Genomic DNA, 27055 nt, shown 5'->3' with positions numbered 1-27055 from the left:
AATACATAAAAATACAAATCATGTACAGAATTTTCATATTTTTTATTTTTATTTTTGGTATTTAGTGAATTTTTAAAAGGTTTTTTTCACAAATTTTTTATTTTTTAAGTATATTTATGTTAGATATGTCTAAAAATTAAAAAAATTCACTAAAAAAAAAAAACCCCCCGAAAAACAAGAAAGTAGAATTTTCTGAAAAGTATTTTTGGAAAACTCTAACCAAGCAAATTTTTATTTTTTATTTTTATAAAAAACAACAATAAGATATTACTAAACTTAAATATTAAGAGTCCATTTGGATAAATGTGAATTTTAAATTATAGGATTTGAGATTAAATTTTATATAAATATTGGGGAGTAACTATTTATAGGTAGATTGAAAAATAAAAAAAGAAGATAAGTTGAGATAGAAATAATATATTTTAGTAGAGAAATTCTATAAAACACACCATAAAAAAAAGTGTCTATCATATGTCGTAATTATGATTTTCGTGGGCTTTAGTTATGACACATTATAGTGTTAGATATAATTTAGTTATAACCTCTTGTGGTTGTTATTTTGGCTATTACTATATATCAAGTAATAGTTAGTTATTTTGATATTAGTTATGACCTATTGTAATTTTTTTCTTTTTTTTATAATTGAAAATGTGTTACTTGATTATAATTTATATAGTGGTTATTTTAGTTATGAATGGAAAAAAACATATGGAGGACAAACTCTACATGTCAAATGTACGTAACAATTCAATAAATTTCATATATTTTTATTGAGGTTAATTATATTTACATATCAATAATTATAGACATTACCATTATATTGAAATTTTTATAAATAATAATATAACTTATCATAGTCTCTTTACTTTCAATCAAAATAATCATTAGTGTTCTCATAATTTTAAAAATATCATTGATATTTCACTTTAAATAATATTTTTATAATTTTTTTTATTTAAAATATTTTTTTTATGTTAAAAAAAAAAAAATCCAAAATCCAGGGGCACGTGACCCCCCGGCCCAGAGTGCCTCCGCCAATATCCTCTAATTAAATTTTAAACTGGAGAAAAGATACTTTGGTTTTTATGATCAGAAAACTCTCACCACCCAAGAACAAGAAAAACTTCACAAACACAACCTCAATCAAAATGGCAAGAGTCTAGCAATTCCTTCCTACCCACACCAACATCTTTTGCCAAGCGCTCTCTCTGTCTCTCTCTCTCTCTCTCTCTCTGCCCCTCCCTCTCTCCCCCTCTCTCTCTCTCTCTATATATATATATATATTAGTTTTAAAAAGCCCATGCAAAACACATTATTATTACAATGTGTTTAAATTTTGTATTTTGATAATTTTTAAAAAAATAGAATATTATTCTATGAAATTATATAGAATAAATCATTAAATATATGATAAAATTATATGATATGATATGTATCTTTTTTTTTTAATTTGTTATATACCTAATGATGTAGACTCCAATTATATTATCATATCATTTTGGGTGAATTTAGGAATTTTTAACATTTCTTCCGAATTTAAAATATATATATATATATATATGGTGTGTAATTTTTCTCAACAGATAAATATAAAACAAATATTAAGATAATTCTCCAATTTAAAAAAAATTACTAAGATAATTTACTAAACTAATAAATAAGTGGAAGAAAATACATATATATACAAATGACTAATTTTATTAATACATATGTCATACTCGTATAACAAATAATCAATTTTATTAATAAGTAAATCATTAAGTAAATTAACAATTTTTAATGATATGAAAAATATTTTTTAGTCAATCATTTTATTAATAAATAAATCATTAAATCAATTAAATTTTTTTAATAATATGAAAAATATTTTTCAATAAATAATTTTGATAATTTATTATTGCATAAGAGAATAATTTTTTTCTAAGTACTGTGTTAAATTAAAATTTATTCTAATATTATAGAACCAATTCATATTTTAAACAAATGTTATGGGTGTATTTATAATTTTTTAAAAAATAAAAAAATTTATATTTCATTATTGACCTAGAATATTTGTGTAATTACGAAAAATTTAATTTCATAATTGACTTTGCGTAATTAAAAAAAATCTATTACATAATTGACTAAGAAAGTTTACATAATTATAAAAAAACCTTTATTTTGTTATTAAATAAATTATCAAGTCAATTAACAGATTTTAAAGATATGAAAAATATTTTTAAATAAATATTTTTGATAATTTATTATTGCATAAGAGAATAGTTTTTTTCCCTGAGTAATGTGTTAAATTAAAATTTATAACAAACGATAATTGTAATTTTTAATATTATAAGATTCATTCATATTTTTAAACAAATATTATGAATGTATGTATAATTTTAAAAAAAAATTAAAGATTTATGTTTCATAATTAATCATTTGCGTAATTTCGAAAAAAATCTATTTCATAATTGATCAAGAATATTTGTATAATTACAAAAAAAAAAAAAAAAAACCTATTGCTTAATTGACCAATAAAAGTTGCATAGTTACGAAAAAAACATTCACTCAACATATAGGCCACCTTTATTAAATTATTCAAAATAAAAAAACAAAATCAAAAAGAAAAGATGAATCAGATATATCTCCAAGAGACACATCCAAGTAGTCCCTTTATTACACACAGTTTTACTATGAATATAGAAACCAAATTTTGATTCACAGAATACCCATGAATGGATTAAGATTATAAAAAAAATTGTTGACAAAACTCTCTTTTGAAAAATCTTATCCACCCATACACATTCTGCGACCAGTTTATGCATTTCTATTCTTTTTCTTTATTCACAAACACCCTCCTCTCAACAGTACCACTTGCTATCTATCCACATCCACTACTTCTTCTTCTTCTACTCCACTCCATGCCTCTTCTTGGGCTCCAAAACAAAGCCATGAACCCTATGAGGGTCAGGAAGAGTCTTGGCCACACTCTCTCTCTCCATGCACCTCTTGGCCCATGAAATCAGCTTGGGACACTCTGCCTCTATGCTGAAGTTTCCACATGCCTCATAGGCATAAAACCAGCTGTAAAAAGGGATGAGTACCACGTCGACAAACCCGAACTTGTCTCCCCCAAAGTATGGCTTGTCTCCAAGACCTCTTTCTTCCAACACCTTGAGGGTATCTATGAATTCTTTCTTAGCTGCTTCCTGTTCTTCTCCTTTTGTAGACCATATCTTCCTCCCAGCATCATAAACCTGCAATTCAAATCCTCAAAAGGTTTAATAATGTGATGAATGAAATGCTTGACAAATTATGTGACAATTTCAAGTAAAAACTTGGTTACATAGGGTTAGTGTACATGCACACCTAATTAAATTACCAAATATCAGCGTGATTCTGAATTTATATTCAATTTTTGAAATATGTAAATTTATTATTAATTAATAATATTACGTCATTGATATATAATATTATCGTGACATTAAATTTATACCCAATTCTTGAAAGTTTTGAATGATTCTAGAATGAATTTATGTAGATTACAATACTATGTCATCAATATCAGGTATCGCTACTAACGTTATTTTTGGTTGAGAGATTTGGCAGAGATTTAGAAATAAAAAATGAAAAAATATGTGAAATTAAATGAAATGTAAGTATATTTTATTTATAGTTCACTTACTTTTTTCATTTCTCTTTTCAAATTCATCCTCAAATTTCTCAACCAAACACAGTATGAATGTGTACTCGATTCTTGAAAGTTTGGGATGATTATGGAAAGACCCTATTCAAAATTCCCAAGTGTTCCAGGTGCTTCTTTAGAGACTATTATTAAATCAACTTAAATTTTAAATTCATTTAGACTATCAAAATGAGAGTACATCGGTCTCATGAACCTGCACAATTCTTTCAAATTCAAATCTCACTTCTGCTTGACAATAATAGAGAAATATAAGTGCACACAAAGGAAGACAATGGATACTAAGGGTTGGTTTGGAATGTTTTAAAAAAATATACTTTTTGACTTATTAACTTATATGGATTGGGTTTAATGTGATTTGTTAGAGAGGTAATGTGATTTAAATAAAATGATGTAATTTAACTAAGATATTAACTTTTTAACTTTTTGTATTATTTAGTATATCCCAAACCAAGCCTAAGGTATGGATATTAAATCTATATATATATATATATATATTTTGCGTGTTCTCAAAAGAGATATGTAAATATGTACTATATTGTATATATATTTAAATGATAAAAGTAGCAATAATATGTTTTAAAATTTTGAAAATAATAGTAAAGTTGCTTCCACACGTTGACAGTTCAAAAACCCGAAAAATGTTTTCCGCAGCTAAAATGACCTATAAATATCCAGAGAATAAGGCTCAATTGCAAGTAGATAAATTTGAACAATTGACTATACAAAAATTTTAGCTAAATGTAACCCGGTCAGTTGACACATGAATGGATAATAATAATAATAATAATAATAATAATTTAAAATGGCAATATCTAGACACATTTTATGTCCAGTTAATTTTTGCGGCGTCTACACCTCAATGAGCTAACATGCATCACAATTGTTAATTTTAACATCCAACTTGAACAAAAACATTAAATTAAAACTAAATTTAAAGTGCAAGGACTAAATGTTCAATTTGAAATAATAGGAATCAAAATAAAATTTAGATCAAACAACAATGGTTAAAACTGTAATTTACCCAACAACCCACCAATCCTACCTAAATGAAAAAGGGGCTTTTGAGTATAGTAATTGCAGATGATCAAAGGAGTACTTTGTTTCTTCAATACATTACCAAACAAACACTATCAGCAAATCTTAAGGCATTACCCTATCAACAATCACAGTTCCAATGCAGAGGAATCTGACAAAGTGTTTGGCAAGAGAGAAATATTGTGCACATTAAAAAAATATAAATAAGTAGCAATGCTGTATTTAATAGAAAAACTCAGGATAGCATAGGTTAAAATAGTACAAATCCGACGGTATTTTTATTGGAAAATTGTGAAAATGAGGATTGAATGCTAACAAAAATGCCGAGAACGGATATCATACAAAATTAATAGAATTCTGAGCTTTGTTAACTGTCATAACCCAACCGCACATGTGCAAAATTAGTAGACAAAATTTTTGGCAATTACTGAAACTCAGCCCTTCAATCTCAAGATTGATCAGTGACGCACGCACCTATATTCCGCCGACTAATAAAGGTATTAAATGCCGTGACCATGGAACCTCCTCTCAACGTCATCATGTGTAAAATACAAAAATATGACATGCCCCCAGATATTGCTCATGGACGATGTCACCGCTAAATGAAACAAATCAGTATTACAGATTGTACAACAAGCTCTACCACCTACATCAGGATACTGCAAAAATTACCAACAAAATCAATCAACCGCATTTTTTTTTTCTTCTTTTAAATGTAAGGAAACTAATACTAAAAGCTACATTCTACTTTATTGAGTTCTGAGTTTAAAATTTTTGGAAAAATGTTGCTTCGACACATTGACATACCATGCTAAGTTGCTCAAGGACTTGAAAAATGTTTTACCCAGGTAAATGATCTGAGATGATTAATAAGGTTCTCTTTCAATGACTCGGGAATTTGTGAGATATAAATTTGTTTGGCTTCTGTCATCAACATCTTCCTGCATTACAAAAATAGCGAAAGATGAATTAGAGTTTCCACTAAACATAACCATCAAAATTTTAAATATAAATAAAAATATGCACATAAATTCAGGGAATTATTTTTGGTAGCTTTGGGAGAATAATGAATACAGTTACATTTAATTAATCTACAGAGAATTCTTTTTCTGGATCATTTTACTTCATTGGTGATCCGAGGACAGATAACTGGCACATAATTGTACCTTTCTGGATGAGAATCCAGATAAACCCCCAAAACAACTGTTTTCTAAAGACAAAAGGAAAATAGCATGGTGAATTACACCGTTGGTCCTCTAGTTTGAGCAAAGTTTCATTTTGGTTCTCATAGTTTCAATTTGAACAATTTGAACCTTACACTTCTAGTTTTGTTGCAATATGGTCCCTCCATCACTTGCAGTTAGAATTTTGAACAAAAAAAGACCACGTGCAAAACTAAAGGGACAAAAGTGGACTTCAAAAGAAATTATAGGGACCACCGGTGTAATAAATAAATTATATTGATGGTCATTATAGTTTCTTTTGAGTTTCACTTTAGTCCTAATTTTGCACGTGTTCTTTCTTCATTTAAAATGTTAACAGCGCATAACGGAGAAACCACATTGCGACAAAACTGAAAAGTATAATGTTCAAATTGAAACTACAAAAACTAAAGTAACGCTTCTCTTAAACTACAAGGACTAATGGAGTAATTTACCCAAAATAGTGCATAACATTTTTTGATAGGCGAATGTCACACAACCCTTAAAGGACAAAGGTAATGGCAAAAAATTCAAGAACCATCTAATTGTTCATCATGAAGTTGTGCATGCTACACATTCTTGCCTTCAGAGCTTGACACAGTTTGGGATTCTCCATCTGAGATTCCTACAATCCAAATCAAGGTTTGTGCATTCGGACTTCTGTCCAGAATTTTTTCAATGCATGAATACTCCAATGTTGCATGAGCTCAAGTACATGCATCATGTGCAATATTTATCTATTCTCCCTTTTTCATTTTTTTAATAAATAAAGAAGATTATATTAAAGAGGCAACAAGATGGAGCATCCCATATACAAAAGGAAACATATCAACTATACATCAAAAACATATTCAAAGCCCTCTACAAAGTCCAATAATTGGTTCAAGGATGAATTGACCACACTGAAAGGCAACACTATACATAAAACACAAAAGTCACGCTACCCATGACTCGACTCAACATACTAACAGGTTATCAAATATGATCAGCTAAGATTATGCATAACCAACCAACATGTCTGAATTCTATGGGTTTAAACTTAAGAATGGTCGTGTAGAAAAAAACCAAGAACCAATTAGAGACAGCCAAGCGTCAAGACTAGATGATATCACAATGTCCACTATCATGGCTTCGCTTTAGTTGGGGAAACCAATAAACACCTTAGGGATTCCTTCAACTAATCTCCACCATCTCCTTCTAAGAATCTCTTTTTTCATGACTTATATTTTTTATTGTTTGTGTATTGAAACAATATGAAGCTTTGAATCATGACAACTCCACAAAAATTCAACAGGGCTTTTATAAATTCCAAGTTCAATTCATATGCTATTTTTGTCTTTAATAGATACATCAAGGTAAGTTCTCTCTCCTCTATATATCACACTTAATACTATTACATCCCTCCCTCTATCAAAGCCCACATTACTTCGTTTGAATCAAAAGGAATCCTTTCATTAATTGTTGGTGACCTACGTTACACGGACTCGGGTGCGGGAATCGGGTGCGGGTGCGTATCTAAGGGTCAGACACCTCAAAACTAAAAATGAAGGATACGTGGATACGGATCCAAATTTGGATACGGATATGGGAGTACGTCAAATAATTATTTCTTAAATATATATTTTTTTATAAACATGAGTTAAAAAGTTGACTCAATAATTTTTTTATATATAATTTATAGACCAAACATATAAATTTGCTACATAACAGCCCATGAAATTAAAAGATTTGTTGACCAAAATTTTAATAGGCCCAAAGTTTAGTAGGCCCAAAATTTCATTTATCTGGTTCAGCCCAAATTTTTTTTAAAAATTTTTTTTATAAAAAGAGTGAATAGAGAGATGAAATATAATAAGCAAAGAATAAAAGAGAGAGAGAGAGAGGCAGATCAAAAGCAGATCTGGAATAGAAGAGAAAGAGAGCGAGAAAAGGGCTTACAGTCGTGCTCGTCGAAGACGAAGTCGAAGATGAAGACGAAGTCGAAGATGAAGACGAAGTCGAAGATGAATACAAAGACGAAGTCGAAGTCGAAGGGTGCTAGACGAAGTTGAAGTCCACAAAGGCAAGGTCGAAGGACGCAAGCAAGGGGATCAAAGTCGGCGAAAGAGGGATCGATGTCTTGCCTTTTCGAAGTCAACGACAGGTTCTCTCCTTACTCTCTTCTCTTTCGTTTCTTCTCCCGTATCCATTTGTACAAAGCCGTATCCCGGCCGTATCCCGCACCCGTACCCATGTCGTGTCATGTCGTGTCGACATGGGTACCTCCCAAAAAACGAAGAGTCCGTGTAACGTAGTTGGTGACAACCGCAAATACTAAGGGATTGAAGCGTAACCAAGCCGAGATGAGGTTGAACTAGTTTGAAACCTGACTAGTTCAGCTCAAATAAGGTTGATCAAACTCAAACATCCCTAAATGGACCAAGCCAAGCTCAAACAGAGGACTACTTGGCTCAGATCAGTTTGTTTACAGCCCAACAAACACCTATTTAAAAGGTGAGCAACTCCACCACACAAGTTCCTAAAGCCCTGTAGCTTAGAATGACGTCACAAGGTCCAAGTTGGATCAGTTTCTGGACTGGACAACACTAGAACTGAACTAATCCAATTTAGTTCCCAGTTTTCCAAATGAGAACCAGGCCTAGGCATTAAAAGAACAAACTAAACCAAAACCAAGAAAGCCCAGTGTAAATTGGTCCTGTATTGGTTTTCTGCATTACTTGGTTGTGTTTTCGTTTCTTTTTCATTTAACATGGTTTCAGAAAAAAAAAAAAAAAATTATCTGTTCATTATTTACATCAAACTATCACAACTTCAAGGTTCAAGGTTCAAAAATACATTGGTCCTGTCTTGGTTTTCTTTTTCACTTTCAAATTCAAGGTTCAAAAGATTCAATATGTTCTACAACTTATCATGAGGTTCAGTAGTTTTAAAGAGTTCAATAAATTTCAATCCAATGTATGAAGTTCCAAAATTACTGTATTTTGTTTCTGAATAACAAAAAATACAAATTAAAAGTATTTCAACTAACAATTCCTAGTGAATCCTCAAGCACACAAATTCAACATTAGAAAAAGACAAAAAAAAAAAAAAGTATTTTCTACGTTTAGAAACTCTTTCAAGGGTTATACACAAATTTGAACTTCAAAAACATATTAAAAATAAGATTATTAGTCTTTTTTTCTTTTCTTTTTTTCCAACAGACATACCCAAATGGCTCTTGCATAAAAATTAGAAAGTTTATGAATGCTTACTTTAATTCAGCGCCATTTGTTGCCATATCGCTTGCTTCTCGAGAACACACCTTCTTCCTAGACCACATCCAACGATGAACTTCTTCCGTCCAACCACATGATCGCAGACCTGAAGAAGCTTCTTTCAATAGACTGAGACATACCAAAAGAGACTCATGTTAAAACCTACGAGGGAAGTAATCATGTCAACAGAACAAATATAAGTAACCCCTCTTAAAAAATTATTAAACCAAGAAGAAGAAGAGATAAAGGAACATCAAAGAAGTGCATTGATCACTAACAAATACAAATCACCAAAGAAAAAGAATCCAGGAACCCAATTGAGAGAAAGATAAGGGCACATGGAGAGTTTAAATTAAAACCAGTTAAAAGAAAGAAGAAAGAGTTCAGGAAAAAACACTAGATGATATGGCTGACATTTTCCAGACATATTAGGACTGCATAATCATTTTTAACAGATAAAACAATGTTAACATTCAATCACATATTACATTTTGTCACGATTAAACTAAAAAGATAAAAAAACCAAAACCAAAACCCAAACCAATACTTGGGATTACAACCAAACACAAAAGCTTAAGTTCAAGAGTAAAATATCCAAGAATAACACACATTAAAACAAAAAATAAAATGATGTAGCATTTCCAAGAGGTCATATTTGATGTCTCTCAGCCAGGTTTAACAAAACAGGAGTATTGGATACACATATACAACAGAATCGATATTAGCAAGTATAAACATATACCATCTAAATTAAATTCAAGAACATAGCAAGGATAAATTCATGTCCAATCCTTAACCAGATCTCATTATGCAGAAAAGAAAATTTTAAAACATTAGAGATAACGTGTAACATACACTTCTTTGAAATCTTCAAGTTTTGCCTGCGAATGAGCATCTTTAGTCAACAAAGTGCATGAATCCTCATCCTGAAATTTTCTCTTCAACCCTGAGATATCAGAGGGGCAGTTAACACCACCATTCTTCAATTCTTGCTTGTTGGCCACTGTACCTGTGGTTACCCCATTTCTTCCATGATTATCCTCAGGTATACCTGCTTCTACAGAATCAGCAGGCAGACTCTTGGTTTTCCCATTCCCATTCCCATTCCCATTTTCTAAAGCAAATGATTGGATGTTCCCGTTATCAATTGCTTCAACTGTTTTACTTTTGGTAACACCATTTCCATTAGATGATGACATATTCTTCTCACCCGTCTCCGCTGAAATTGACGCTTTCACATCCCCATTATTTCCATTGAAATTGACTTTTGATGATGACATATTCTTCTCCCCCTTCTCCCCATTATTTCCATTATTTCCACTTGCAGGAAACCTTTTGGCACCAGATTTTCCAAAGCTACTTAAGTTGGCCTCTCCACTAAAAGGCACCTTATTGTCCTCAGATCTGGTCAAATTATCGTTTTCAAAAAAATGATTGACAGATTGTTTTGTATGCACTTCCTTCCCTGAATGAGATACCTTTTGACCTTTAGAAGCATCACTGCCATTGCACTCGGACTTCACTCCATCGGAAGGCAATGCAGTGTTGGCAGGCCCGGGGCATCTGGTCAAATTATTGTTTTCAAAAGAATGATCGACAGATTGTTTTGCATACACTGCTTTCTCTGAATGAGCAACCTTTTGGCCTTTAGAAACATCACTGCCATTGCACTCTTGAAACTTCACTCTGTTGGAAGCCAATGCAGTGTTGGCAGGCCCTGGGCATCTGCTTAACTTATCGTTTTCAAAAGAATGATCGACAGATTGCTTTGCACACACTGCTTTCCCTGAATGAGCTATCTTTTGGCCTTTTGCAGCATCACTGCCATTGCACTCTTGAGACTTCACTCCATTGGAAATCAATGCAGTGTTGCCAGGCCCTCGGCATCTGGTCAAATTATCGCTTTCAAAAGAATGATCAACAGATTGTTTTGTATACACTGCTTTCCCTGAATGACCTACCTTTTGGCTTTTAGAAGTATCACTGCCATTGCACTCTTGAGACTTCACTCCATTGCAAGCCAATGCAGTGTTGGCAGGCCCTGTCCTTTGTTTAGTACAAGAAAAGAAAAGGATATAAACCTTCTCTGACAAAACTTCCTGCAGATTTGAAAGTTTAACATACGAATCATTGCAGCAATACCAACGGCCCATTGCATCCTGTAGATGTGGAAAATCAAAATCAGCAACCAAACAACATAGCTGCCTTTCAAATTTTATATAAAGAACACCTAATATTAAACATAGTAGGATATTTCCAAAGGCAAAACATTGAAAGGGACCTTGATGTATGCATAATAGTGCCCAGAATCTGGTGAGAAGCCTGAATGAACAATGGTACCAAAAAGTTTATACTCTACATGTGTATCCTGCAGTTCAGCCAATAAATAAAACAAATTATGTTAAATAACAATGCCAAAGAGACACAGTGAATCACATATAACAGGGCATAGTAGTAAACCAATATAGATTTAGAACAAATTAAAAGCAACAGCATCAAATGAGATGTTTTCCATTGTAAAAATACAGGATTGCCCCACATGAAACATGAAAGTACATATAATCTTTGGATACACATGAAAAAAAAAAAAAAAAAAAAGAAGTAACCCACGTCATTAAAATATTTGCGAGCAAGAAACCATTCCCGGAAACAGTCATGTCCATATACAAACTTGCCTAACCTGATATAGAATGTTGACAACACCAAGATCATGCTGGAAGAAGGTGGTAGACATATTGTATGGCCCTGGAGCCTTATCCTCATTCAGGGTTTTCACAGCAACAATAACCTCCTCCCCTAACAACACACACCAGCCAAATTTGGCTAAGCTCCAAGTCACCAAATTTGGGTCCCCAAATGGATTTAAAATAAAGATTCTCATGGAACCCCACAATGCCAATCGTGACCTCATTCTCTGAAAATAACAAGCTGTCCCCAATCTGAATTTTGCCAATGAAATTACACTGTTAATAAGTGTTAGCCATCCAATGGAAGAAAAGAGTCCTCCAGTCACCCCACTTAAGACACAACTGCCTTGATGTTTTTCTCCAGCTAATTTCCTCCATCTCAGCTATTCTCCCAAAATCATCATTCAAGTAGTAAGTTTTTCCCCCTCCATCAAGCCCCATATCCCTCTATTTTAATTTTTTTTTTTTTTTGATACATAAATAAATAAAATTTTATTGAAAAAGTATAAAGATGATGCAAAGAATACAAAAACCCCAAAAAATGGGAAGCTAAAACCCCCTAACGAATAACCTTATCCAAAAAATCTATGAAAACAAATAAATCCGGATCCACCCTTTTCTCCAACCACTACACAAAGTAACCAACAAATGATTCTCAAGCCATGACACCAAGTGGTTAATCTCTTGAAACGTGTGCCGATTCCTCTCCAACCAAACCAACCACATCAAACAAAAAGGCACAACCAACCAAATTCGCCTTCGCCGACACCCAACCCAAGCACCCCGCCAACTCCACAACAACTCCAACACCCCCCTTGGTTGCACCCAAACAGAGACCAAACCAGCCCCCAAAGCCGTGACACTACAGTACAATGAATAAACAAATGATCCACCAACTCTACATCAGCACAACACATACAACATCGATTCACTAAGGCCTCATTTAGGAACAGACTATTTCAGTAACTTTTTGACTTTTTCTAAAATTTGAGGTAAAAAAAACTTGTATGTTTGGAATGACTTTTAAGTTTTTTACGAAAAAATGTACAAAAAGTAGAAAGAAGAAAATCTTTGACTTTTTGGTATAGGTTATAGGTTTTTTGATTTTTTTAGTAACTTCTTGGCTTTTAGGCTAAAACTATTATTTTCCAAACGAGACCTAAGACATGTCCTTGACGAGCCAAGTTGTCCATGGTCAGATTCTGTCCCAAGGCAGCCCATCCACGAAAAAAATACCACCTTAGACGGAACACCCGGCACCCAAATACTCCTCCAAGAAAATACTCCTGTCACCTCCTCCACCAAGCTCCGATAAAATGATGAAAATAAAATTGTCCTTTAGTACCCGAAACATCCCACACAACCACATCCTCCGACTACAGTACAATGAATAAACAAATGATCCACCGACTCTATATCAGCACAACACATACAACATCGATTCACTAAGGCCTCATTTAGGAACAGACTATTTCAGTAACTTTTTGACTTTTTCTAAAATTTGAGGTAAAAAAAACTTGTATGTTTGGAATGACTTTTAAGTTTTTTACGAAAAGATGTACAAAAAGTAGAAAGAAGAAAATCTTTGACTTTTTGGTATAGGTTATAGGTTTTTTGATTTTTTTAGTAACTTTTTGGCTTTTAGGTTAAAACTATTATTTTCCAAACGAGACCTAAGACATGTCCTTGACGAGCCAAGTTGTCCATGGTCAGATTCTGTCCCAAGGCAGCCCATCCACGAAAAAAATACCACCTTAGACGGAACACCCGGCACCCAAATACTCCTCCAAGAAAATACTCCTGTCACCTCTTCCACCAAGCTCCGATAAAATGATGAAAATAAAATTGTCCTTTAGTACCCAAAACATCCCACACAACCACATCCTTCCCCCACCCACTGGGCCCAACCCATATAAGAACCCCAACATATCCTCCAATTGACCAACCTCCTAATCCTAAACTAGCCACCGTAACTGAATATCCCAAACCACCACCTCTCCATTCCCCAAACAATCCGCAACAGTCACCTCCTGATCCACAGCAATCCTGAAAAGCAATTGATTAAGGCCAAATTGTGCAACACTGAGGCCGTTAATTAGGATCTCTTAACTTTACTTGCTTGTCAAACTATATATTTTATGTTTATTTAATGTCAATCAGGTTGTACATAGTCGGAGCATAAAATGAGCAAAAATGCAAGACTTGTGGAGAAAAGTGCTTCCCGCACGTGCGTTGACTTTTCCCGCACGTGCGGCAGAACCTCGAAAATTGTGCCGCTGTTTTAAACCTATTTGAAAGACAGCAGAGATATAAAAAGGCAAAAAAGAGGCTGGAATAGGGTTTGGAAATTTTGAAGGAGAAAGAGGAGGCTAGGGTTCGAAAAAAGGTGATTCTCAATCTTCAAAGCAAATTCCCATGGAGGGTTCCATCTCTTCCACGTCTTCCCACTCCTCCATGAGTGGCTAGGCTCTTCTTTTCTAGGATTTTGATAAAACCCTAGCTATGTAATTAGGCTTTCTTTTTGGTTTTTGATTATGTAAATGTTTGAACAATTATATGGTGTTTTAGAAGTTTCATATACATATTTTTCACTATTTCTTCAAGTATTCGGCTTTCTATGATTGTTGAATACTTGTCATACAATAGTTTTCTATTCTTTTATATTTAAGGTATGAGACGAACCATACTACGAGGAACGAGTCGTGTCGCTACCCTAGTTTAGAGCGAACAATTCGTACTACTTGAGATGGTTCGTGCCCGTACATTGAACGTGATGATTTTCTTGATAATGCTTCGAACTTGTAGTTGCAAAATATTATTCCGTTCGAACCATAGCATAATTAATTTCAAATTGAAACTTTATTTACGTAACTAGTGGTGAACTCATTGCCCTAGGTAGAGATGGCAATTTAAACCCGGCCCGACGGGGACCCGATCCCCCGACCCCGATTAGAACGGGTTTTCCCCGAAAATTATCCCCATAGGGTCGGGGATGGTATTAAAAATTTAATCCCCGGTAATTTTCGGGCCGGGGACGGTAATAGCCTCCCAGACCCCGCCTCGGCCCGGCCCGGCCCGGCCCCGAACAATCCCATATATTTATGTTAGGCTGCTTTATATTATATATTATATATATATACATCTTTAGGCTTTATAATATATTATATATATATATATATTAGGCTACAGATTCTCAAGACTTGGTCAAAAAGCATTTTGATTTCATTTCTCAACTCTCTCTCTCTCTCTCTCTCTCTCTCTCTCTTCTCCTTTTACTCTCTGTGACTTTGTGAGAGACATGAACGAACTGCTTCCAGATTCAAGCCACGGAGAAGTCTAGAGATAGATCGGCGACGGAGATAACGGCCTACTCGCCGTCGCGGACAACACAGAACGATAAGAGACCTCTCTCTTTCTCTCTCTCTCTCTCTCTCTCTCTCTCTCTCTCTTTGGTTTTCGATTTTGTTCTTCAAATCTGGATGTTTTGGTCACCACCGATGCCAAGATCTTAGTTGAGCTCAGATCTGTTGTGGATGAAGATAAAGAAAATGATGATTTGTTGAGCTCAGATCTGTTTTTGATTTTTGATTTTTTATGTTTTACATTTGAGCTCAGATCTGTTATTGAATGTATATGTTAAATCTGGTGTATGGTTGTGCTGTTGATGATGATGATATTGAATCTGATTGTTGATGAATTCTTGTAGATCTGGAGCTCAGATTTGAAATTTTTTTTTTTTTTGGCCGGGAAATTTCGGGGTCGGGGCGGCTATAGGTTCCCCGTCGGGGATCGGGGCAGGGGATGGGGAAATTTTCACCATCGGGGATCGGGGACGGGGAGTGTGATCCCCGGCCCCGCCCCGCCCCGTTGCCATTCCTAGCCCTAGGTTTTTCCCTAAATCAGTAAATTCATCTTTATTTATAATTACTAATTTATTCGCTTATTTAGGCCCCGTTTGGGAACAGGCTAATTTAGTAACTTTTTGGCTATTTGGCTAAAAAGGTAGGTAAAAAAAACTTATATGTTTGGGATGATTTTTTGGCTAATTACGAAAAGATGTGCAGAAAGTAGAGAGAAAAGAGAATCTTTGACTTTTTGGTATGAGTTGTTGGCTTTTTGGCTAAAAAGGTAACTTTTTGGCTTTTTGGCTAAAACAGTAAGTCCCCAAACGGGGCCTTAATTTAATTATTATTAGGTTATGAATAATCATTCTTTTTATCAAAATTAATTTAGGAATTTAAAAATTAAATTGGTTTAATTTTCCAATTGTCCCTGTGGAATGACCGTTTTATTATTTTTTTTATTTTCGTTTGTGAAAAAAATCAAAAAATCAGATTTCTTTGTTCACTTTTTATTTATATATTTATTTTTTTATTTTATCTTATTTTCGTATTTGAAAAAAATAATAATAATTTTGATTTCAACAAAAACCTAACTCACTCCCATCACTCTCACAGATACACTCTCTCTCTACCTCTCATATTCTCTCTCTCTCTCTCTCTCTCTCTACCTTATCATCTTCTCCCTCTCCTTTCTCTTTCACTCAAACCCCACCACCACCAACTTTCTTCATTTTTTTTTCCCACCCTCACCAACCTTTACTCAAACTCTTCTCCCACCACTATACCACTAGAGCCTCACCGCCGGTGCCCTATTTCCTCTCCGTCCATCGAATCTCCGGCAACCACCATTTTTTCTGGTAAATCTCCCATATCTCTCTTTCTTCACTATTTAGAGGTAAATCCTTCCTTTTTGTTTAAACTTTATATTTCTTCTTTCAATCTTCCCTTGTAGTAAGATTTAGGGATAGTTTTATAATGATCTATAATTCATCCTTAAAAAATAAAAAATAAAATAAAATAAAAAAAATTTCTGGGCAACCAAGAAGACGACCACCGCACGTGCGGCCCAAATCATATAAATAAATAAATAAATAAAAATTCTCATGCTTAGCTTTTCTAATTCATTTTATTTCCTAGGTTATCTATTTATTTATTTAGTTGTTTAGTTGTTTATTTTTTATTTTTATTCTTTGTTAATTTAATTCATTACTTGTTAATGTAGTTCATTTTTATTTGTTTAATCATTCCATATTTACATAAAATGTTACTGTGTTTAATTTATTTTATTTTATTTTAGGTTTCATTTATTACATACACACAAAAAAAAAAAAAAGTTAGAAAAATTAAAAAATATATATATATTATTATTATTTATTTAGTTGTTTATTATTATTTTTTTATTATTTTATTTTGATTATTATTTATTCTATTTATTTCATTATCTCATTATTACTTGTTAGTTTAATTCATTTTTATTTGTTTAGTCATTAATTTTTAAATAACATTTTAATGTATCTAGTTTATTTTATCTAATTTTATTTTAAGTTTCATTTATTATAAAAAAAAAAATGATGAGAATTGCATGTGTACATCAATGGGCAGACTTGTACTTTAATATCTTATTCTTATTCTCATGTTGGTTCCACGAATATGTGTATTTGCTTTTAGTGTGTGCAGGATATGAGTAAATGGCTATCCACCCGGACCTCCAAAAAGGCCAGAAGTTCATTCTCCTCGGCACCACCGCCACCGTCACCACCATCCTCACCACCACCACTGGTTGAGTTGCCACGACTGGAGTGGGCTTCACGCCCGCATAACAAGCTCACACAGTTCAAGCTCAACTATTTTCAAAATGACCCAGTCACCTCTTGGGCCGTTGAGCAGCTCCGCCTCCGACAACAGTTGGGCCTGTGCACTGTTACAGCGCCCACTTATCCTCGTCTGGTACGACTCTTCTATCAGAACATGTACGAGTCACTTACTGAGGTAGGACTGCCCTCCACTAATGATGGCCACCTTGTCAGCATCACAGAATCTATGATTGCCCAAGTGTAAGGGTTCTTTTCCAAGACAGACCACCAACCCTTCCCGGAAGTTGAAGGCCGACAACCCATACACAGCCTTATCCAAGAGTACTTCTCGGGGGCCCACGGTGACGCAAGTTACACATGCTTGTGCCGGAGCAAGCTGCCTGGCCGCTTGTTATTCATTGACTCCGTGATACATAAAAATGCCCTTCCACTTGGGCATAAAGCTGAGCTCCGCTTAGAGTTTGTTCGGGTCTTACATGGTTATCAGCATGGCTATCAAGTCCCGCTTGCGCACGTCATCTGGATACATATGCGCAAATTTCTACAGGAGGTCGTTCAGCCTCAACCTATATAGAACTTGACTTGGTCCCTGCCATTTGCCAACTTGCTCACACTTGTCTTCGAGCTGAACAGCCTCCCAATTGATCCGACTGAGGAGATTGACACAGCTTATCCGACTTTTGGGCAGCGAGAATGGCAGCATAGCATATCCCGCATCCCGCAACAAGTTGGTGCCCCAGTAGATGAGGCCCAAGACCTTGTCCACGACCAACCACCTCCTCTTGCCTCCCCTGTACCACCCCAAGGGGACCCACTAAATGACTCGCGAGTACTTACAACTTCAGCACTGTGTGGATCAGGTCCACAGTACTTTTCACGATCACCACCAGATCCTCATAGGGTTGCGCACGGATTTTCAGGCGCATCTGAACTATTCTCAAGCGGCTTTCGACCAGCTCAACGCTCGCTAGCTCGACATTCAGCAGCCAGTTACATCATTGCAAACTGACTTTTATACATATCGAGAGTCGAGCCAGCAGCGTTTTGACCAGCTCGGCGCCTGGGTTCAAGACGAAGCATTCGAGACGCGGTCATTGATGAACGCCTTGTTTGCCTAGCATTTCCCCCCACCGTCACCATCGGTTTCTCCATAGTACCCGATTATCTTTTTCTTTGTATCTTTTATTCTGTATTTTCCTTTCAGTTGTTTCTCTTTTTTAAAAAATAAATAAAAAATAAATAAATAAAAAGGTGTGTGTGTGTGTCCGTGTTACTATTTGCCTACCTGAATGTGCACCTACAATCTCTGATAATATTCTCTTTCCTATTTACTTAGCATTTGCTTCCATTGATGACAATGTCATATTCAAGTTAGGGGATGAGGGTATTTTCTTTCGTGCATTTCTATTTGGCTCATAATTCATGCTTATACCTGTTTCACTTGATTGTACTACTTCACTTGATGTCGACTTGTTACTAATAGAGTGATGATATTTCATATATTAATTGAGGAGTATAGTAGACTTGTATGAAAAAGGTTTATTGGGTAAACACTCGAATGTGATATTTGCACTAAAATAGTTGTTTGTGGATGTGATATTAGTACACTTATCATGAGTATGCCTTGACTCACATGAACACACTATCATAGCGGTGACCTCTCTATTATAATCCCTGGTGTATATCATTAATAATTGCTAGTGTTGCAGGAAAGAATAAATGACTAGCCTTGATTATCAAAATAAATAAATAAATAAATAACGTTTGACTCATTTGGATTCGTAGCCTCTTTAACTTGAGTTATTAAGCCCGTAGGGGTGTCTTCACACCTAGTGCCCTAAAACCATCTGGTTTGGGAATCATTAGCCCAATACTTGCTACATGGGTTAATTAGAAAGCTTAAGGGACCTACACATTGCACAGTTAAGGAAAATAAATAAAAAAACTTGTTCGGATTCGTAACCTTTTCAACTCGAGTTATTAAGCCCGTAAGGGTGTCTTCACACCTAATGCCCTAAAACCGTCTGGTTTAGGAGTTATTGGCCCAATGCTTGCTACAAGGGTTAATTAGAAAGCTTAATGGATCAGGACATTGCACAGTTTTTTAAAAAAATAAATAAATATTTTGAGAATCCTGGTTACAAAAGTTTAATCTTGTCTGTATATATTGGGGGTTATTATAAGTTACATTGGGCTATTATAATGGTCAGTTAACTAGTTATGGAGATTGTACGTTACACCGAGGTTACTGATGATATGTTCTACTAACATTCACAAGTACATAGAACTTAATTTGTGTAATACTGAATTGCGGTCTTTACTTAATAGATTCCTTCATACTTGTCTACTGTGTCTTCAATGACTCATCATGTCTTAATATTGCATTGTAGTGGCACGAGTTAATTCTTGAGTGGTGTAGTGTGATTGATGTTGCTGGATAGATGTGAATATGATAACATTTGTGGGTATCATTTCTGGAAACCCTCACAAGACATTACTCGTCCACTTGGGGTAACTTTGTGGTTTAACGGCTTGTTGCATATTTTAAATGCAACCGTTCTTCTCACAACAGAAGAGATAGTTAAATTTTGTTTAATTTTTTTTTCTTTTCTTCTTTATTCCTTACTTGAGGACTGGCAAGTTGTAAATTGGGGGATGTTATTAAAGCCGAATTGTGCAACACTGAGGCCGTTAATTAGAATCTCTTAACTTTACATGCTTGTCAAACTATATATTTTATTTCTGTTTAATGTCAATTAGGTTGTACATAGTGGGAGCATAAAATAAGCAAAAATGCAAGACTTGTGGAGAGAAGTTCTTTCCGCACGTGTTGACTTTTTTCTGCACGTGCAGTAGAACCTCAGAAATCGTGCTACTGTTTTAAACCTGTTTGAAAGACAACAAAGGTATGAAAAGGCAAAAAAGAGGCTGGAATAGGGTTCGGAAATTTTGAAGGAGAAAGAGGAGGCTAGGGTTTGGAAAAAGGTGATTCTCAATCTTCAAAGCAAATTCCCATAGAGGGTTCCATCTCTTCCACGCCTTCCCACTCCTCCATGAGTGGTTAGGCTCTTCTTTTCTAGGGTTTTGATGAAACCCTAGCTACGTAATTGGGTTTTCTTTTTGGTTTTTGATTATGTAAAGGTTTGAACAATTATATGATATTTTAGAAGTTTCATATACATATTTTTCACTATTTCTTCAAGTATTCGACTTTCTGTGATTGTTGAATGCTTTTTATACAATAGTTTTCTATTATTTCATATTCCTGGTATGAGACGAACCATACTAGGAAGGACGAGTCGTGTCGCTACCCTAGTTTAGAGCGAACAATTCGTACTACTTGAAATGGTTCGTGCCCGTACATTGAACATGATGATCTTCTTGATAATGCTTCGAACTTGTAGTTGCGAAGTATTATTCCGTTCGAACCGTAGCATAATTGATTTCAAATTGAAACCTTATTTACGTAACTATTGGTGAAATCATTGCCCTAAGTTTTTTCCTAAATCAGTAAATTCATCTTTATTTATAATTGCTAGTTTATTCGCTTATTTAATTTAATTATTATTAGGTTATGAACAATCAATCTTTTTATCAAAATTAATTTAGGAATTTAACAATTAAATTAGTTTAATTTTCAAATTATCCCTGTAGATCGATACCTAGACTTACCATTATTCTAAGGAATTCGATATAGTTTAGTGTTTAATTTTGGTGTGTGAAACGACCCATCAGCAATGGGAAACGCACCTCCAGCACAACATCCCCTCACCACCTATCCTTCCAAAACCGAATTCTCTTCCCATTCCCCACCCAAAAATCCACCCTCTTCCAAAACTGACCCCTCCATAACCAAATCCCTTTCCACAAACCCCTCCCATGAGATCCCATCACATTAACCGTCCGCCAATACCCTCATTCACACCAAACTTAGTAGCAATCACCTTCCGCCAAAGTCGGTTTTGTTTCCACACGAACAGCCAAAACCACTTGCCTAATAAAGCCCTATTGAAAGTCACCAAACTCCGCACCCCAAAATCACCCCCCTCCTTTGAACAACCAATCCAATCCCATGCAACCAAATGATAGCGAAATTCCTACCCTCCACTCCCTCACAAGAAATCCCTCTGAAGCTTACTTGAAGTGATTCTTTCGAGCATTCATCGAAAAGAGGTACTTGTTTCGAATTTAACCAATTGAGATATCTGGAAATAATATATTTTTATTGTTATTTCTTCATTCGAATTCGAAGTGGATTTTCATTCTATTTATGTATTCTTTCTAGATTCAAGTACTAACCACAAAATCACAAATAAAAAACAATAAATATATTTGATGCCTTGTAATAGAACTTATGCTTGATAGAAATATTAAATTGCATAGAGTCGGAGAATGAGATGGGTTCATTAACAATTCATAAATAAAAAATGGCAAAAAAGAAATATTTCACTCCTCTTCTCTATCTTGCATCTCTAGTATTTTTGCCCTGGTGGATTTCTCTCTCATTAAATAAAAGTGTGGAATCTTGGGTTATTAATTGGTGGAATACTAAGCAATCAAAACTTATTTGAATGATATTCAAGAAAAGAATATTCTAGAAAAATTCATAGAATTAGAGGAAATCCTCCTCTTGGACCAAAATAACATGCACCGACATGAAGTAGGTCGAAATACTACTCAACACACTCTTAATCAAGGTCAACCTCCCACCCTTTGACAAATATTGCCTCTTCCAACCTGCACCTGCTCAACAACACCATCCCACACCCTTGTAGCCTTGAACGTAGCACCCAACAACAAACCCAAATAAGATACCAGCAAAGCCAACACCTTGCAACCGAAAATAGCTGCCAGCATCGGTACTCTGTCAACCTCACCTGCTGGGGTCAACTCAAACTTACTCAAATTCACCCACAAGCTCGAGACCACGTCAAAGCACAGCAAAACACAATGCAAATAACCCAGTTGCTCCACTTTGGCCTCACAAAAGACTAAAGCATCATCTGTATACAATAAATGTGACACACCAACCATGCCCCTAGCCAAGAAGCCCATCGAAAATCCGTCCAACGTTCGTTAACCGCCCTCCACAATAATCTACTAAAGGTCTCCATAACCAAAATGAACAACAAGGTGACATTAGATCTTCCTGTCTAAGGCCATGAAACATGGGAAAGAAACCCGCCGGAGTACCATTAATCAACACAAACATCCACACTGTATAGATACAAAACTTCATCCACTGGCACCACTTCTCCCCGAAACCTATCCGACCCATAACATAAAAAAGAAACTTTCAGTTTACATTGTCATAGGCCTTCTCAATATCCAATTTACAAATCACACCAGGACACCCTTGTCGAATCCGAGAATCAACATATTCATTAGCTACCAATACTGCATCCAAAATTTGTCAACCCCTTACAAATGCATTCTAAGATTCAGAATGCATATCCCTCTTTCCCATCCAGCATTTGAATTTCTCGCACAACCTCCCTGTTCCACTTCTTCAAATCCTTTTTCAGTATTTTAAGTTTCTTAGCTAACACCATCTGAGAGTACCATCCACTATGTATCCATACCACTAACTCTGCACTCTGTTACGAAATCTGTAAGTTTGGTTCCACATGTTTTCAAATTTGAAAGGCCTCCTCCCCTCCCCTTACTAATACCCTGCAAACCAACATGATGGGACAAAGATCTGACACTAGTTGTAGAAAAACTAATTGCACTACCTCATAAAAGTGCTCCTGCCAATCAGCTGACGCCAAAAATTTGTCAATACAAGACATGAAAATCTCCTAGTTAGTAGACCAAGTGAAGGACCACTAAAAGTGGGAAGTCCATAAAGCCCAATTCATCAATAACATCAAAGAACTCACGCATGAGTCTAGTGATGCGCATGCAACCCAACCATTCATAACAAAAACGTACAATGTTAAAATCATCCCAATTTCCACACACACCAAGGACTATGCCATCTCAAGGCAATATCAGCAAACTCTGTCCACATATCCCTCCTCTTTGCACCATCCACCAGTCCATAAAATGCCATGTGAAGTATCCTCCAGAAACCTTAAAAAACTAGAGATAGAGAATCCACACTTTTCACAATCTTCCTGATCCAAGAACCAGTCCCACAACAAAAGAAAATACCATTGGCATTGCCTACTGCACCTAAAAAATCCCATTTCACGAATCTGCCATCCCAAATACTTCTTACAACCTTTAACCCTACTTCTTCCATCTTTGTCTACTTCTCACAACCTCTAACCCTACTTCTTCCATCTTTGTCTCTTGAATACAAATCAAATCCACTTTCCTATCCTTCAATAAAGCTTTCACTGCCAATTGTTTCTCCAATGCATTTAGCCTCCTCACATTCCAACTAATAATTTTAAGCTCCACGAAAACATGAATCTTAGCACCTCATATATTGCATAACCAAAATAGTGATTTCCATGTAATTTATTCTGCCTTCTTCGATTCCACTATTAACTTGCTGTCCTAAGCCACTAGAAAGCCTCCTAAAAAGGGCCATCAGAAGTTGGGCATGCCAAAACCCATCACTTCTTAAGTTGGAGCCTTCGAACAAGCACCCTCCTAGCACCAGCCCCCTTTGAAAGAGGCCATTCATTTAGCCACCCATTACTTGCTACCACCTTGACTATAATTTTGACACTAGCCTTGCTTGCTAGCTTCGGGCACCTATCCACTCCATCTCACACCTGTGCCTTCATTTGTCAACAGGTTTTCTTTTATTATAATAACTCACGAACAGGAATTTAGTCAGTTCTTGTACAAGAAGAAGAGAGAAAGAATCTTAAAATCCCACCAAGTGTTCCTAAAGAATCAATTCCTAAGGTAAGAACACTTCAAGCATCATTATAAACTTCAATAGCTTCTAATAAGTTCTCATAATTCAATTCGATTGAATAAAAGGAGTACATGCACATTTTGTAGGTTGACAACATCTTGTAGGTAGATAGGTTTCCCAACACTATAAGCTTCTCCCGGTACAAGAAACACAACTTTGGGAGAAAAATAAAGTTTTTATGCAGAGCATTTAAATACAAAGGAGGAAATCAAAGACTTAATACTGCAGTGGACACTAAAAAGGACCAATAAAAATGCTGAGGTTTAACAGAATCACTAGAGAGAAATTTAAAACATACAACAAATGTTCTATATATATTCTAGAACTTGGCAAAAGCAAGAGAATGTTACGAGTCTAGAAAAAGGTTTAAAAAATCAGAATTTAGCAAACAACATTTCCAAAATCATGATTACACATTGTTCAGGAATTCTGAAAACATCCCTAAAATGAAAGAAAACAGAATAGGGAAAAAATTTCCAGCATACTTCCTACAGAAAATACTATGGGTAGTTTTTTAAAGGAGCAATGCTTTTTGAACTTATTGAATCCATCGTTTGGGCTTATAATAAATTAGAAGTTGCTCCCATGGGCCAAAACCAATTTACACGGTCAGCCATAATTGATCCCTCGTGTAGAGCTTGCATTATTGAGAGACTAACCATATTCAACCACATATGCCAACTTCAATATATATTTCAGCTTGCACATCATTTTAGTGTTTCAAGTGTTACACTGCCCGTCATCATCCACATGATCTTCTTACTTATCTCAGTCTCAAATATGATTCTTATTAGGCACTACCCATTTTCAACATTTTTTGGAAGCTGATAATGAGGTTAGTTACGAAATAACCATGTAATGTTCAAGAAGAAATTAAGCTGAACAAAGTTCAACCCACAATTGCATGAACAACTCTACACACCTGGCTTGCTTTGCACATGTAGCTTGAAAGCACCAGAACTTCCTCAAATGCAATTGCTTTGTCAATCTTCCCGCCAAATACGCCCTCAAATCTCTATGCAACGAAAACAAAGGAATGCCATAACCATTATTATCCTCCACAAATTATGATACTATTAACAACAATCATGAGAATACACAACAAAAAGAAATAGTAACCCACCTTTAGTTGGATTACAAGGACATTAGGTGCTTGAAGTAAAGACATCTGCTTTCTTGCTGTCACCAATTTCTTACAACTAAACAAACATAAAATCCATAATTATAGAAACCTCCGCTTCAAAAAATTTCAAGACTGTTACAGAGAGAGAGAGAGAGAGAGAGAGTTACTTCTCACACTTGTATTTATTGTTCCCATCCAAAACCTCAGCTTGAAAAAACTTCTGCATAGACTCTTTCAAAGAAGTGCTATGCAACACATCAAGGCTTATATCCATGATCTCATCAACCTTATTCGACTCCGCACCGCAATTTAAACACTTGACCTGACTCTGCAAAGCACCCCCAAAAATCTCCTTAACCACAGTACCACCGCCGAAACCCTCATCCTCGCCGCCGCCGCCCTTCCGCCGCTGCTGCAACTTCTTGAGGCGGAGACAGGTGTTGTGGCAAGCATCAATAACATATCTGAGGAATTCATGAGCGTCCTCTTGTCTTCCGAATCGAAAATGCTCAGCGAAAATTCTCAAACAACTGTTCATCTTGGCAGGGGTGTCTAGGGTTAGATCAACACTCAAAGATCTGGCAATTCGCTTCTCTAGTATACAAAACGGACACTCCCGTATCTCGGCCAAAGCCGAATCACCTGCAGAGAGATGGAATGGAAACCATTAAAAAAAAATTTAAAAACAAAATTGAATTTAGAGAAAGGAAATTGGAACATACAGGAGGAGGAGTGGAGGGAATTGAGGCAGAAAGAGGCGAGGGGAGGGGTGTAGGTGAGGCACTGGAGGACGGAGTTGAGGTAGCAGGAGTTGCCCAGGTTTTTTAAACCTAGGGGAGGACCAGACTTGCGCTTGTGATGGAGGAGGTTCGGTTGCCACTGCCAACTCATTTGAAAGGCCATTAACGACCTTCTTCCCAAGATAAAGATGAAGATGGTGATGATTCCGACGAGGCATCAGCAACATTGGATCGCATCCTCTCTCTCTCTCTCTCTCTATCTCTCTTTGTTCTTCCTCTTTTCTCTCTCAAGAATGAAGAATGGTGTTGGGAAAGGGGGGAGGTTTGGGGAGGAGGTGCTGGCGGCGGCGGCGGCGGCGGCGTAGTGGTGGTTCGTTGGAGTTGGGAGGACTAGAAGAAGTCGTCGGGTTGGGGGTACGGGGATTTGGTGTTCAAATCAAATCACAACACTACTGTAGATTTGGGTTTTTTTATTACGATGATCAAAATGTCAAAACGGGGAAAATGGGGGCGATCCAGTGTCATTTTATAATAGTATTTGTGTAAACTTTTTTTATTGGAAATAAGTTTTTATAAAATTATCATTAAAAATATTTTTTTATAATTATTTTTTTATATATTTTGTTAAAAATTAATAATTAATAATTTTTTTGGTCACGATTTTTATAAATTATTATCAAAAGTCACAATTAATGACGTTTTTCTATGATTAATTTTTTAAACTGTCACTGAAAATTAAAAATTAATATTTTTTGTGATATTTTTTTAAATGATCGCTAAAATTTATAATCAGTGA

At 35.3% G+C, this 27055-nt stretch overlaps 2 protein-coding genes across 4 annotated transcripts; both read right to left on the bottom strand.

Moving 5' to 3' along the window:
- Positions 1-2542: 2542 nt before the first annotated feature.
- Positions 2543-26768, bottom strand: LOC114285941 (uncharacterized). Of its 3 annotated transcripts, XR_014336374.1 has the most exons (10): positions 26242-26768; positions 25687-26161; positions 25520-25595; positions 25319-25411; positions 11458-11544; positions 10032-11335; positions 9174-9305; positions 5528-5661; positions 5195-5379; positions 2543-3236 (listed from the first exon to the last, which is right to left on the bottom strand). XR_014336374.1 is itself a non-coding variant. In XM_028229028.2 (9 exons), exons 1-8 carry the CDS (start codon positions 26420-26422, stop codon positions 5541-5543), a joined length of 2469 nt encoding a protein of 822 aa, XP_028084829.2. In that variant the 5' UTR covers positions 26423-26768; the 3' UTR covers positions 4919-5379; positions 5528-5540. The 3 variants fall into 3 exon arrangements, 2 of the variants coding, with proteins under 2 accessions (XP_028084829.2, XP_028084826.2); XM_028229028.2 differs by lacking the exon at positions 2543-3236 and having other exon boundaries at positions 4919-5379; XM_028229025.2 differs by lacking the exon at positions 2543-3236 and having other exon boundaries at positions 4919-5379; positions 5565-5661.
- Positions 2889-5098, bottom strand: LOC145796269 (putative glutathione S-transferase parC). The gene is made up of 2 exons (XM_082881338.1): positions 5063-5098; positions 2889-3236 (listed from the first exon to the last, which is right to left on the bottom strand). Exons 1-2 carry the CDS (start codon positions 5096-5098, stop codon positions 2889-2891), a joined length of 384 nt encoding a protein of 127 aa, XP_082737464.1.
- Positions 26769-27055: the final 287 nt, after the last annotated feature.

Source organism: Camellia sinensis, chromosome 7 (assembly GCF_055761805.1).
Source record: "Camellia sinensis isolate YWXY chromosome 7, ASM5576180v1, whole genome shotgun sequence".
In the NCBI taxonomy this organism is placed as follows: Eukaryota; Viridiplantae; Streptophyta; class Magnoliopsida; order Ericales; family Theaceae; genus Camellia; species Camellia sinensis.
This window is presented reverse-complemented; position numbering and strand designations above follow the sequence as displayed.